At 49.6% G+C, this 15,070-nt stretch overlaps 1 protein-coding gene across 2 annotated transcripts in view; it reads left to right on the top strand.

Moving 5' to 3' along the window:
• FBXO42 (F-box protein 42) overlaps positions 1–13,232 on the top strand; it is a 46,864-nt gene extending 33,632 nt beyond the window's left edge. For both annotated transcript variants that reach the window (XM_083161842.1, XM_083161843.1), the window contains exons 9-10: positions 9,228–9,344; positions 12,047–13,232. In XM_083161842.1, the coding sequence (XP_083017968.1) occupies positions 9,228–9,344; positions 12,047–13,105 (1,176 nt within the window). In that variant the 3' untranslated portion in view covers positions 13,106–13,232. The remainder of the gene's footprint in view (positions 1–9,227; positions 9,345–12,046) is intronic.
• Positions 13,233–15,070: the final 1,838 nt, after the last annotated feature.

Here is a 15,070-nt window from a genome sequence, read left to right as displayed (position 1 = left end):
AGCACACATACATAGTAATGTCCTCCCGTCTGTGTATTATGGGGTACAGTGTCTGCAGCATGTCAGTGTGCATCTAGTTCCGGCATCATTATGTCATGTGAGGAGTCTGTGCCTGTCCCCAGCACACATACATAGTAATGTCCTCCCGTCTGTGTATTATGGGGTGCAGTGTCTGCAGCATGTCAGTGTGCATCTAGTTCCGGCATCATTATGTCATGTGAGGAGTCTGTGCCTATCCCCAGCACACATACATAGTAATGTCCTCCCGTCTGTGTATTATGGGGTGAGGTGTCTGCAGCATGTCAGTGTGCATCTAGTTCCGGCATCATTATGTCATGTGAGGAGTCTGTGCCTGTCCACAGCACACATACATAGTAATGTCCTCCCGTCTGTGTATTATGGGGTGCAGTGTCTGCAGCATGTCAGTGTGCATCTAGTTCCGGCATCATTATGTCATGTGAGGAGTCTGTGCCTGTCCCCAGCACACATACATAGTAATGTCCTCCCGTCTGTGTATTATGGGGTGAGGTGTCTGCAGCATGTCAGTGTGCATCTAGTTCCGGCATCATTATGTCATGTGAGGAGTCTGTGCCTATCCCCAGCACACATACATAGTAATGTCCTCCCGTCTGTGTATTATGGGGTGAGGTGTCTGCAGCATGTCAGTGTGCATCTAGTTCCGGCATCATTATGTCATGTGAGGAGTCTGTGCCTGTCCCCAGCACACATACATAGTGATGTCCTCCCGTCTGTGTATTATGGGGTACAGTGTCTGCAGCATGTCAGTGTGCATCTAGTTCCGGCATCATTATGTCATGTGAGGAGTCTGTGCCTGTCCCCAGCACACATACATAGTGATGTCCTCCCGTCTGTGTATTATGGGGTGCAGTGTCTGCAGCATGTCAGTGTGCATCTAGTTCCGGCATCATTATGTCATGTGAGGAGTCTGTGCCTGTCCCCAGCACACATACATAGTAATGTCCTCCCGTCTGTGTATTATGGGGTGCAGTGTCTGCAGCATGTCAGTGTGCATCTAGTTCCGGCATCATTATGTCATGTGAGGAGTCTGTGCCTGTCCCCAGCACACATACATAGTGATGTCCTCCCGTCTGTGTATTATGGGGTACAGTGTCTGCAGCATGTCAGTGTGCATCTAGTTCCGGCATCATTATGTCATGTGAGGAGTCTGTGCCTGTCCCCAGCACACATACATAGTAATGTCCTCCTGTCTGTGTATTATGGGGTGCAGTGTCTGCAGCATGTCAGTGTGCATCTAGTTCCGGCATCATTATGTCATGTGAGGAGTCTGTGCCTGTCCCCAGCACACATACATAGTAATGTCCTCCCGTCTGTGTATTATGGGGTGCAGTGTCTGCAGCATGTCAGTGTGCATCTAGTTCCGGCATCATTATGTCATGTGAGGAGTCTGTGCCTGTCCCCAGCACACATACATAGTGATGTCCTCCCGTCTGTGTATTATGGGGTACAGTGTCTGCAGCATGTCAGTGTGCATCTAGTTCCGGCATCATTATGTCATGTGAGGAGTCTGTGCCTGTCCCCAGCACACATACATAGTAATGTCCTCCTGTCTGTGTATTATGGGGTGCAGTGTCTGCAGCATGTCAGTGTGCATCTAGTTCCGGCATCATTATGTCATGTGAGGAGTCTGTGCCTGTCCACAGCACACATACATAGTAATGTCCTCCCGTCTGTGTATTATGGGGTGCAGTGTCTGCAGCATGTCAGTGTGCATCTAGTTCCAGCATCATTATGTCATGTGAGGAGTCTGTGCCTATCCTCAGCACACATACATAGTAATGTCCTCCCGTCTGTGTAGTATGGGGTGCGGTGTCTGCAGCATGTCAGTGTGCATCTAGTTCCGGCATCATTATGTCATGTGAGGAGTCTGTGCCTGTCCCCAGCACACATACATAGTAATGTCCTCCCGTCTGTGTATTATGGGGTGAGGTGTCTGCAGCATGTCAGTGTGCATCTAGTTCCGGCATCATTATGTCATGTGAGGAGTCTGTGCCTGTCCCCAGCACACATACATAGTAATGTCCTCCCGTCTGTGTATTATGTGGTACGGTGTCTGCAGCATGTCAGTGTGCATCTAGTTCCGGCATCATTATGTCATGTGAGGAGTCTGTGCCTATCCCCAGCACACATACATAGTAATGTCCTCCCGTCTGTGTATTATGGGGTGAGGTGTCTGCAGCATGTCAGTGTGCATCTAGTTCCGGCATCATTATGTCATGTGAGGAGTCTGTGCCTGTCCCCAGCACACATACATAGTAATGTCCTCCCGTCTGTGTATTATGGGGTGCAGTGTCTGCAGCATGTCAGTGTGCATCTAGTTCCTGTATCATTATGTCATGTGAGGAGTCTGTGCCTATCCCCAGCACACATACATAGTAATGTCCTCCCGTCTGTGTATTATGTGGTACGGTGTCTGCAGCATGTCAGTGTGCATCTAGTTCCGGCATCATTATGTCATGTGAGGAGTCTGTGCCTATCCCCAGCACACATACATAGTAATGTCCTCCCGTCTGTGTATTATGGGGTGCAGTGTCTGCAGCATGTCAGTGTGCATCTAGTTCCGGCATCATTATGTCATGTGAGGAGTCTGTGCCTGTCCCCAGCACACATACATAGTAATGTCCTCCCGTCTGTGTATTATGGGGTGCAGTGTCTGCAGCATGTCAGTGTGCATCTAGTTCCGGCATCATTATGTCATGTGAGGAGTCTGTGCCTATCCCCAGCACACATACATAGTAATGTCCTCCCGTCTGTGTATTATGGGGTACAGTGTCTGCAGCATGTCAGTGTGCATCTAGTTCCGGCATCATTATGTCATGTGAGGAGTCTGTGCCTGTCCCCAGCACACATACATAGTGATGTCCTCCCGTCTGTGTATTATGGGGTACAGTGTCTGCAGCATGTCAGTGTGCATCTAGTTCCGGCATCATTATGTCATGTGAGGAGTCTGTGCCTGTCCCCAGCACACATACATAGTAATGTCCTCCCGTCTGTGTATTATGGGGTGCAGTGTCTGCAGCATGTCAGTGTGCATCTAGTTCCTGTATCATTATGTCATGTGAGGAGTCTGTGCCTGTCCCCAGCACACATACATAGTAATGTCCTCCCATCTGTGTATTATGGGGTGCGGTGTCTGCAGCATGTCAGTGTGCATCTAGTTCCGGCATCATTATGTCATGTGAGGAGTCTGTGCCTATCCCCAGCACACATACATAGTAATGTCCTCCCGTCTGTGTATTATGGGGTACAGTGTCTGCAGCATGTCAGTGTGCATCTAGTTCCGGCATCATTATGTCATGTGAGGAGTCTGTGCCTATCCCCAGCACACATACATAGTAATGTCCTCCCGTCTGTGTATTATGTGGTACGGTGTCTGCAGCATGTCAGTGTGCATCTAGTTCCAGCATCATTATGTCATGTGAGGAGTCTGTGCCTGTCCCCAGCACACATACATAGTAATGTCCTCCCGTCTGTGTATTATGGGGTGCAGTGTCTGCAGCATGTCAGTGTGCATCTAGTTCCGGCATCATTATGTCATGTGAGGAGTCTGTGCCTATCCCCAGCACACATACATAGTAATGTCCTCCCGTCTGTGTATTATGGGGTGAGGTGTCTGCAGCATGTCAGTGTGCATCTAGTTCCGGCATCATTATGTCATGTGAGGAGTCTGTGCCTGTCCACAGCACACATACATAGTAATGTCCTCCCGTCTGTGTATTATGGGGTGCAGTGTCTGCAGCATGTCAGTGTGCATCTAGTTCCGGCATCATTATGTCATGTGAGGAGTCTGTGCCTGTCCCCAGCACACATACATAGTAATGTCCTCCCGTCTGTGTATTATGGGGTGAGGTGTCTGCAGCATGTCAGTGTGCATCTAGTTCCGGCATCATTATGTCATGTGAGGAGTCTGTGCCTATCCCCAGCACACATACATAGTAATGTCCTCCCGTCTGTGTATTATGGGGTGAGGTGTCTGCAGCATGTCAGTGTGCATCTAGTTCCGGCATCATTATGTCATGTGAGGAGTCTGTGCCTGTCCCCAGCACACATACATAGTGATGTCCTCCCGTCTGTGTATTATGGGGTACAGTGTCTGCAGCATGTCAGTGTGCATCTAGTTCCGGCATCATTATGTCATGTGAGGAGTCTGTGCCTGTCCCCAGCACACATACATAGTAATGTCCTCCCGTCTGTGTATTATGGGGTGCAGTGTCTGCAGCATGTCAGTGTGCATCTAGTTCCGGCATCATTATGTCATGTGAGGAGTCTGTGCCTATCCCCAGCACACATACATAGTAATGTCCTCCCGTCTGTGTATTATGGGGTGAGGTGTCTGCAGCATGTCAAGTGTGCATCTAGTTCCGGCATCATTATGTCATGTGAGGAGTCTGTGCCTGTCCCCAGCACACATACATAGTGATGTCCTCCCGTCTGTGTATTATGGGGTGCAGTGTCTGCAGCATGTCAGTGTGCATCTAGTTCCGGCATCATTATGTCATGTGAGGAGTCTGTGCCTGTCCCCAGCACACATACATAGTAATGTCCTCCCGTCTGTGTATTATGGGGTGCAGTGTCTGCAGCATGTCAGTGTGCATCTAGTTCCAGCATCATTATGTCATGTGAGGAGTCTGTGCTTATCCTCAGCACACATACATAGTAATGTCCTCCCGTCTGTGTAGTATGGGGTGCGGTGTCTGCAGCATGTCAGTGTGCATCTAGTTCCGGCATCATTATGTCATGTGAGGAGTCTGTGCCTGTCCCCAGCACACATACATAGTAATGTCCTCCCGTCTGTGTAGTATGGGGTGCGGTGTCTGCAGCATGTCAGTGTGCATCTAGTTCCGGCATCATTATGTCATGTGAGGAGTCTGTGCCTGTCCCCAGCACACATACATAGTAATGTCCTCCCGTCTGTGTATTATGGGGTGAGGTGTCTGCAGCATGTCAGTGTGCATCTAGTTCCGGCATCATTATGTCATGTGAGGAGTCTGTGCCTGTCCCCAGCACACATACATAGTAATGTCCTCCCGTCTGTGTATTATGTGGTACGGTGTCTGCAGCATGTCAGTGTGCATCTAGTTCCGGCATCATTATGTCATGTGAGGAGTCTGTGCCTATCCCCAGCACACATACATAGTAATGTCCTCCCGTCTGTGTATTATGGGGTGAGGTGTCTGCAGCATGTCAGTGTGCATCTAGTTCCGGCATCATTATGTCATGTGAGGAGTCTGTGCCTGTCCCCAGCACACATACATAGTAATGTCCTCCCGTCTGTGTATTATGGGGTGCAGTGTCTGCAGCATGTCAGTGTGCATCTAGTTCCGGCATCATTATGTCATGTGAGGAGTCTGTGCCTATCCCCAGCACACATACATAGTGATGTCCTCCCGTCTGTGTATTATGGGGTGAGGTGTCTGCAGCACATCCGTGTGCATCTAGTTCCGGCATCATTATGTCATGTGAGGAGTCTGTGCCTATCCCCAGCACACATACATAGTAATGTCCTCCCGTCTGTGTATTATGGGGTGCAGTGTCTGCAGCATGTCAGTGTGCATCTAGTTCCGGCATCATTATGTCATGTGAGGAGTCTGTGCCTATCCCCAGCACACATACATAGTAATGTCCTCCCGTCTGTGTATTATGGGGTGCAGTGTCTGCAGCATGTCAGTGTGCATCTAGTTCCGGCATCATTATGTCATGTGAGGAGTCTGTGCCTGTCCCCAGCACACATACATAGTAATGTCCTCCCGTCTGTGTATTATGGGGTACAGAGTCTGCAGCATGTCAGTGTGCATCTAGTTCCGGCATCATTATGTCATGTGAGGAGTCTGTGCCTATCCCCAGCACACATACATAGTGATGTCCTCCCGTCTGTGTATTATGGGGTGCAGTGTCTGCAGCATGTCAGTGTGCATCTAGTTCCGGCATCATTATGTCATGTGAGGAGTCTGTGCCTATCCCCAGCACACATACATAGTAATGTCCTCCCGTCTGTGTATTATGGGGTACAGTGTCTGCAGCATGTCAGTGTGCATCTAGTTCCGGCATCATTATGTCATGTGAGGAGTCTGTGCCTGTCCCCAGCACACATACATAGTAATGTCCTCCCGTCTGTGTAGTATGGGGTGAGGTGTCTGCAGCATGTCAGTGTGCATCTAGTTCCGGCATCATTATGTCATGTGAGGAGTCTGTGCCTGTCCCCAGCACACATACATAGTAATGTCCTCCCGTCTGTGTAGTATGGGGTGCGGTGTCTGCAGCATGTCAGTGTGCATCTAGTTCCGGCATCATTATGTCATGTGAGGAGTCTGTGCAGTGTCTGCAGCATGTCAGTGTGCATCTAGTTCCGGCATCATTATGTCATGTGAGGAGTCTGTGCCTGTCCCCAGCACACATACATAGTGATGTCCTCCCGTCTGTGTATTATGGGGTACAGTGTCTGCAGCATGTCAGTGTGCATCTAGTTCCGGCATCATTATGTCATGTGAGGAGTCTGTGCCTGTCCCCAGCACACATACATAGTGATGTCCTCCCGTCTGTGTATTATGGGGTGCAGTGTCTGCAGCATGTCAGTGTGCATCTAGTTCCGGCATCATTATGTCATGTGAGGAGTCTGTGCCTGTCCCCAGCACACATACATAGTAATGTCCTCCCGTCTGTATATTATGGGGTGCAGTGTCTGCAGCATGTCAGTGTGCATCTAGTTCCAGCATCATTATGTCATGTGAGGAGTTTGTGCCTATCCTCAGCACACATACATAGTAATGTCCTCCCGTCTGTGTAGTATGGGGTGCGGTGTCTGCAGCATGTCAGTGTGCATCTAGTTCCGGCATCATTATGTCATGTGAGGAGTCTGTGCCTGTCCCCAGCACACATACATAGTAATGTCCTCCCGTCTGTGTAGTATGGGGTGCGGTGTCTGCAGCATGTCAGTGTGCATCTAGTTCCGGCATCATTATGTCATGTGAGGAGTCTGTGCCTGTCCCCAGCACACATACATAGTAATGTCCTCCCGTCTGTGTATTATGGGGTGAGGTGTCTGCAGCATGTCAGTGTGCATCTAGTTCCGGCATCATTATGTCATGTGAGGAGTCTGTGCCTGTCCCCAGCACACATACATAGTAATGTCCTCCCGTCTGTGTATTATGTGGTACGGTGTCTGCAGCATGTCAGTGTGCATCTAGTTCCGGCATCATTATGTCATGTGAGGAGTCTGTGCCTGTCCCCAGCACACATACATAGTAATGTCCTCCCGTCTGTGTATTATGGGGTGCAGTGTCTGCAGCATGTCAGTGTGCATCTAGTTCCTGTATCATTATGTCATGTGAGGAGTCTGTGCCTATCCCCAGCACACATACATAGTAATGTCCTCCCGTCTGTGTATTATGTGGTACGGTGTCTGCAGCATGTCAGTGTGCATCTAGTTCCGGCATCATTATGTCATGTGAGGAGTCTGTGCCTGTCCCCAGCACACATACATAGTAATGTCCTCCCGTCTGTGTATTATGGGGTGCAGTGTCTGCAGCATGTCAGTGTGCATCTAGTTCCGGCATCATTATGTCATGTGAGGAGTCTGTGCCTGTCCCCAGCACACATACATAGTAATGTCCTCCCGTCTGTGTATTATGGGGTGAGGTGTCTGCAGCATGTCAGTGTGCATCTAGTTCCGGCATCATTATGTCATGTGAGGAGTCTGTGCCTGTCCCCAGCACACATACATAGTAATGTCTTCCCGTCTGTGTATTATGGAGTACAGTGTCTGCAGCATGTCAGTGTGCATCTAGTTCCGGCATCATTATGTCATGTGAGGAGTCTGTGCCTGTCCTCAGCACACATACATAGTGATGTCCTCCCGTCTGTGTATTATGGGGTGCAGTGTCTGCAGCATGTCAGTGTGCATCTAGTTCCGGCATCATTATGTCATGTGAGGAGTCTGTGCCTATCCCCAGCACACATACATAGTGATGTCCTCCCGTCTGTGTATTATGGGGTGAGGTGTCTGCAGCATGTCCGTGTGCATCTAGTTCCGGCATCATTATGTCATGTGAGGAGTCTGTGCCTATCCCCAGCACACATACATAGTAATGTCCTCCCGTCTGTGTATTATGGGGTGCAGTGTCTGCAGCATGTCAGTGTGCATCTAGTTCCGGCATCATTATGTCATGTGAGGAGTCTGTGCCTGTCCCCAGCACACATACATAGTAATGTCCTCCCGTCTGTGTATTATGGGGTACAGAGTCTGCAGCATGTCAGTGTGCATCTAGTTCCGGCATCATTATGTCATGTGAGGAGTCTGTGCCTATCCCCAGCACACATACATAGTGATGTCCTCCCGTCTGTGTATTATGGGGTGCAGTGTCTGCAGCATGTCAGTGTGCATCTAGTTCCGGCATCATTATGTCATGTGAGGAGTCTGTGCCTGTCCCCAGCACACATACATAGTAATGTCCTCCCGTCTGTGTATTATGGGGTGCAGTGTCTGCAGCATGTCAGTGTGCATCTAGTTCCAGCATCATTATGTCATGTGAGGAGTCTGTGCCTATCCTCAGCACACATACATAGTAATGTCCTCCCGTCTGTGTAGTATGGGGTGCGGTGTCTGCAGCATGTCAGTGTGCATCTAGTTCCGGCATCATTATGTCATGTGAGGAGTCTGTGCCTGTCCCCAGCACACATACATAGTAATGTCCTCCCGTCTGTGTATTATGGGGTACAGTGTCTGCAGCATGTCAGTGTGCATCTAGTTCCAGCATCATTATGTCATGTGAGGAGTCTGTGCCTGTCCCCAGCACACATACATAGTAATGTCCTCCCGTCTGTGTATTATGGGGTGCAGTGTCTGCAGCATGTCAGTGTGCATCTAGTTCCGGCATCATTATGTCATGTGAGGAGTCTGTGCTGTCCCCAGCACACATACATAGTAATGTCCTCCCGTCTGTGTATTATGGGGTGCAGTGTCTGCAGCATGTCAGTGTGCATCTAGTTCCGGCATCATTATGTCATGTGAGGAGTCTGTGCTGTCCCCAGCACACATACATAGTAATGTCCTCCCGTCTGTGTATTATGGGGTGCAGTGTCTGCAGCATGTCAGTGTGCATCTAGTTCCGGCATCATTATGTCATGTGAGGAGTCTGTGCCTGTCCCCAGCACACATACATAGTAATGTCCTCCCGTCTGTGTATTGGCAGCTCTTTAAAGACGCGTGGCTGCTGCATATGCGTACTCACCCATGGACCTGGCAGCAGCTGAAGGTGGAGAATGAGGAGCATGGTGCCCCGGAGCTCTGGTGCCACCCAGCTTGTAGGGTAAGTACCTACCTGCACCCATCACTACGTGGCCAGGGCTGACTTGGGGTTAGGCACTAGTGGGGGGGGGGGACTTGGGGTTAGGCACTAGTGGGGGGGGGACTTGCTACAAGGGGGGCTGAGTATACTAAGTTTACACAGAGAGTCTGTACAAATGCACTATGCTACAATATAATATAGGAAGCGGTTAGTATATCAATAGCCAGTGATATTGGCCTTCCCACCAATTGTCCAGGTCACCTCTTGTTGAGCAGGTCCCTAATACTATGGGGTCACCACCTGGGACACCCCTCCCCCCACCACCCTCTATGGTTTTAAGCAGGGAACCAGCATGGACTGCACTGAGACAGAGGCATAATTCTAAGTAAGTCAATTTATTTGTATATAGTGTCAGTAAATTTGGGGTTGGCATCTGGGCGCGGGGCCCCCCGGGCTGGACTGTCTCAGGGCATCGGTACTTTAATACACGGTCGCTTTATATATCATGTTTGTTCATTATTCACGTATGCACACACTCTCTACCTCTGTACACATAGTCGGGACCTTCATACTTCTAATTTCATCCCTTCGCTATCCCTGTTCTTTAGTGTGATGCCCTGGGGGTCCTTAGCTGGATCATGTTTCGGGGGTTCCCTGCGTCCCAGGTGGTGACCCCATAGTGTTAGGGACCTGCTCGACAAGAGGTGACCTGGATGATTGGTGGGCAGGCCAATATCACTGGCCAATGATATACTAACAACCTCTTATGATTAGAGATGGGTAGCTCACAGCTGAGTCGGACCAAAGAACCGGCTCTTCAAAATGAGTTTCCTGATCTGTTAGCGGTGAGCTGCGGCTCCTGGAGTGAGACAGTTCTTCTTTTCCAATCACTGACTGTCAGTAATTGGAAGACCTGTCCTGCTCCCGGAACCGCTGCTCAGTCACACTCACGGATCAATGACTCCTCCCGCCGGCTCTCCCTGCTCATAACTCTCCTCTCCCGGCTCAGCTCTTGCGGCTCATAGTTTGCTGGCCGCTCAAAGCCTCAATGACGGCTCTCGGCTCTTTTTTCTTTTACTTTAATCATTACACTAATAATATCAGTATTATATTTAAAAAAAAATCTGTTTAGTTTTGTTACCCATGGTGTGGCCACAGCATTCAGCAGAAGTGTGTTATATATATATATATATATATATATATATATATATATATATATATATATATATATATATATATATATATATATATATATATATATATATATATATATTCTCTTCTGAACGCTGTGGCCACACCATAGGTAACAAAACTTTTGATTTTGTTTTTAATACTGATATTATTATTATGATTGCCGTAAAAAAAAAGACTTGTGAGCCGCTGAAAAGAACCGACTCTTCCCCGTGAGTGGGATTGACGGGATCCGCTCACGGAAAAGAGCCGAGTTGCCCATCTCTACTTATGATATATTGTATTGTCATGTAATGATCGCATAGTGCATTTGTACCCCCTCTGTCTCTGTGTGTACCATTATATTCTCAGCAGATGGCACCTTTCATTACGGAGGGGGGTGCAATTTACAGCCATTTATTCTATACTTCACTAAGCCATGTCTGCATTCACCTCCTTCAGGATGATGGCATCAGTATTCTAACTGCTGGTCACCTGTGTGTTACATACATACATACATACATACATACATACATACATACATACATAGTAAGGAGATACTGGGGAAGGATAATGAGATGCAGACGTCTGTCTGATAAGGGGTGGGGTCATGTAATGTCTAATCGCATGACCTAGCCTGTTCCCCTGCAGTTATAGAGCATCACACCTACCCTGAGTAATAGGAGGCGGCAGCGTTGGTTCCCAGCTACTGTATAAGTGACTATCACTAATAACCAAGCGGCTCTGTGTGTGATATGTATACTGCTGTGTCCCGTGTCCATGTCAGTAATGCAGTGTCCATGTAAGTAATGCAGTGTCCCGTTTCCATGTCAGTAATGCAGTGTCCCGTTTCCATGTCAGTAATGCAGTGTCCCGTGTCCATGTCAGTAATGCAGTGTCCCGTGTCCATGTCAGTAATGCAGTGTCCATGTCAGTAACGCCGTGTCCCCTTCTCCCCTGCAGGCGTCCCTGTATGTAATATGTATACTGCTGTGTCCACGTCAGTAACACCGTGTCCACGTCAGTAACGCCGTGTCCCCTTCTCCCCGGCAGGCGTCTCTGTATGTAATATGTATACTGCTGTGTCCACGTCAGTAACACAGTGTCCACGTCAGTAACGCCGTGTCCCCTTCTCCCCTGCAGGCGTCCCTGTGTGTAATATGTATACTGCTGTGTCCACGTCGGGAACGCCGTGTCCCCTTCTCCCCTGCAGGCCTCCCTGTGTGTAATATGTATACTGCTGTGTCCATGTCAGTAACACAGTGTCCACGTCAGTAACGCCGTGTCCCTTTCTCCCCTGCAGGCCTCCCTGTGTGTAATATGTATACTGCTGTGTCCATGTCAGTAACACCGTGTTTATGTCAGTAACGCCGTGTCCCCTTCTCCCCTGCAGGCGTCCCTTTATGTAATATGTATACTGCTGTGTCCACGTCAGGAACGCCGTGTCCCCTTCTCCCCTGCAGGCCTCCCTGTGTGTAATATGTATACTGCTGTGTCCATGTCAGTAACACAGTGTCCACGTCAGTAACGCCGTGTCCCTTTCTCCCCTGCAGGTGGGCCAGTGTGTGGTAGTTTTCAGCCAGGCGCCCAGTGGCCTCACTCCTCTCAGTCCAAGCCTGAACTCTCGCCCTTCTCCGATCAGCGCCACAGCACATTCCCTGGCACCGGAGACCCGGGAGTACCGCTCGCACTCCCCCGTTAGAGCGCCGGATGAAGCTCCATGTGTGAACGGCCGCTGGGGGACACTCCGGCCTCGGGCTCCTAGACATGCTGGTGGGGGATCTCGTGAAGGCAGCTTGTCTCCAGCAAGAGGCGACGGCCTGTCCCCTGTCCATAACGGGGGCAGTATATCACCGGCTGCTGCTGTTGTGCTGGACCACCCCCTGCAGGTCATCTCACCCCCGGCTGCTGAGGGCTGTGAGCACAAGGCTCCGCTCTCACTGCCTGCACGCAGGGGCTCCCTGACAGAACACAAGGATCTATGTCTTAGTGCTGAGGAGTGCGCATGGAAAGGGGGAGACCTGGACTCGGAATCTGCCAGTAGGAACCCACCGGAGCAGACCAATGGAGTGCACAGTCCCCCTCACATCACCTACTCTGGAACGGTCTCGCCTGGGGCGCTCCGTCGGGGCCTAGAAGCTGTCCGAGCCCTGGCTACTTCCTCGCAGTCGTCCTCTTCATCACATGGGGCTGCTAAGCCAATAAGCCCCCCCACCCTCGCCTCCCCAAGCTCGCTCAACAGTGGTACTGAAGCAGCTGCTGCCCGTCCAGCCTCAGCCCAAAGTGATGGGCACTCGCTGCCGCCTATTGCCCGCCGCCTCGGTCACCACCCGCCCCAGTCACTCAATGTGGGGAAGCCGTTGTATCAGAGCATGAACTGCAAGCCCATGCAGATGTACGCCTTGGACATTAAGGGGACCCGGGAACGGGGCCGGGTAAAATGGAAGGTGTTCAGCAGCAGCTCTGTGGTGGGGCCCCCCGAGACCAGCTTACACACTGTTGTGCAGGGCCGGGGCGAGCTCATCATTTTTGGAGGGCTCATGGACAAGAAACAGAACGTGAAATATTACCCTAAAACCAACGCCTTGTATTTCGTGCGAGCCAAGAGATAATGTGTCCCACGGACTTCAGAGACCTCGATTTGGAATCTTTCCCCCCGGATCCATTTTTACTTATTTTACACTACTTGGCCCTTTGTGGTTTTGTCCCCGGTAAATAAAGTAGCAGCTTTGATGCTCAGGCCTTTCCTGGTCCTTACTGTTATTTACTCCCGCCCCCTGCTGTGGGTCCTGTGGCCATGGTGTGGGAGGGGCCGGTATGCAGAATGCTGCAGTCTGTGGTTTTATGAGGAACTCTGTGACCGCAGTGAGACATGACATGGGCGCAGGCCACACAATCTGTAGGCAAGTTATCCTATAAAGGAGATCAGATTTATTTTACCATAGTCATAAACTGAAGTGTAGTACTTCAGCAGCCGGGGGTGACTTCCCTGTCTCCCAGGTGTCCTCTCAGTGATAGGGGGTAATGGGTGCTACTCTGAGCAGTAACAGTACAGGTAATGTGCTCTTCTCCCCGGCCTCCTTACATGGATACGGGGCATTAAGGTAAGTGGTAGGTACCTGCGACTCTGCTGCTCCCAGCATGCCCCACTCCTAATGGGGCACACTGTATATTCCCCACAACTCTAACAGGGCACTCCAGATATTACCCAGCATGCCCCACCAACAGGGCACTCAGGATATTCCCCAGCATGCCTCACTCCTGCCAGGGCAGGACAGATGTTCACCCAGCATGCCCCTCTCCTATTGGGGCAGGACAGATGTTCACCCAGCATGCCCCACTCCTATTGGGGCAGGACAGATATTCCCCAGCATGCCCCACTCCTATTGGGGCAGGACAGATATTCCCCAGCATGCCCCACTCCTATTGGGGTAGGACAGATAATCCCCAGCATGCCCCACTCCGTTCAAAAGGGGCAGGACAGATATTCCCCAGCATGCCCCACTCCGTTCTAAAGGGGCATACACACGTAGAGATGTGTGCTAAGCAATTTTTTTTTACTCAATAATTTTTATTGATTTTTGCAGATTAAACATACATTAAATAAGCCCCTAAAAGTACACAAGTTGTGGCAGGCAAAATTGGCCTTATATCAGGATATTATTGTGGTAATATGGCAGAGTATAAGTATATTATATTAAGGATACGCACTGCAGCATAAACATAGAAGTGGTGTTATTCCTAACTTAAAGATGTGACATCCTAAGTACCCGTAGGCGGCACACGAGCACAATACCACATCCATATCAATAGTAAAACACAGGAGCAGATACCACAGCCAGCTAATACCTAAATAAATATATATACCCAAATCAAACCCCCAATAACCCCTCACCCTGTATGTCCCACCCCCAACCTGGGAATACCTGGATCCCTAAACCTAATAACTCCCCTTCTAAACCCACTAAATTATTCTTACTAACTATAAAAGCTATAATACCCCAACATATATATAATATTCAATAAGGATAGTTAAGGCAGGATATGCCGAGGGTAAATGGAATAGGACCTTAATGAGGGTGAACATATGGCATCTCTTTCCCTGAAGTATAGCACCGCTGCACATACAAAGCAACAAACAGGATGAGATAAGTACAATAATAAAGAAAACAATAAAGAAAAGGAAAAATAAACAGCATAACAGGTATAGGTAACCCAAATTAGATGACTTCAGTCAGGCAGCTCTCGGTTCCCTGGAGAAGTATAGCAATATCGGGAGAGGGGCCTGAGCGTATAGATATGGCCGTGCAGGTCGGAATAAGCAGAATCCAGGATCTCATCAGGACCAGTAGCAGCAGTCCAGGTGATCAGGGAGAAATGCCGCTATTGGGAGGAAATGTGGAGATGGTGCAACAGACGTCCACAAATTTACACAGTCTCAGAGACGCACGTGGTTAAACTAGAGAAGCCATCACGGCACCGGGTACAGCGAAGTCATCCACATCCACTGCACTGTTATACTCAGGAATCTCCCAGCACCCCATCCAGCTGAGACAAAAGTCTGGCGGAAGAAGCAG

The sequence above is a fragment of the Crinia signifera genome, chromosome 19, assembly GCF_055691185.1.
Source record: "Crinia signifera chromosome 19, ASM5569118v1, whole genome shotgun sequence".
NCBI classification, from domain to species: domain Eukaryota; kingdom Metazoa; phylum Chordata; class Amphibia; order Anura; family Myobatrachidae; genus Crinia; species Crinia signifera.
The sequence above is the reverse complement of the archived record's forward strand: the minus strand, read 5'-3'. Positions and strand labels throughout refer to the sequence as shown.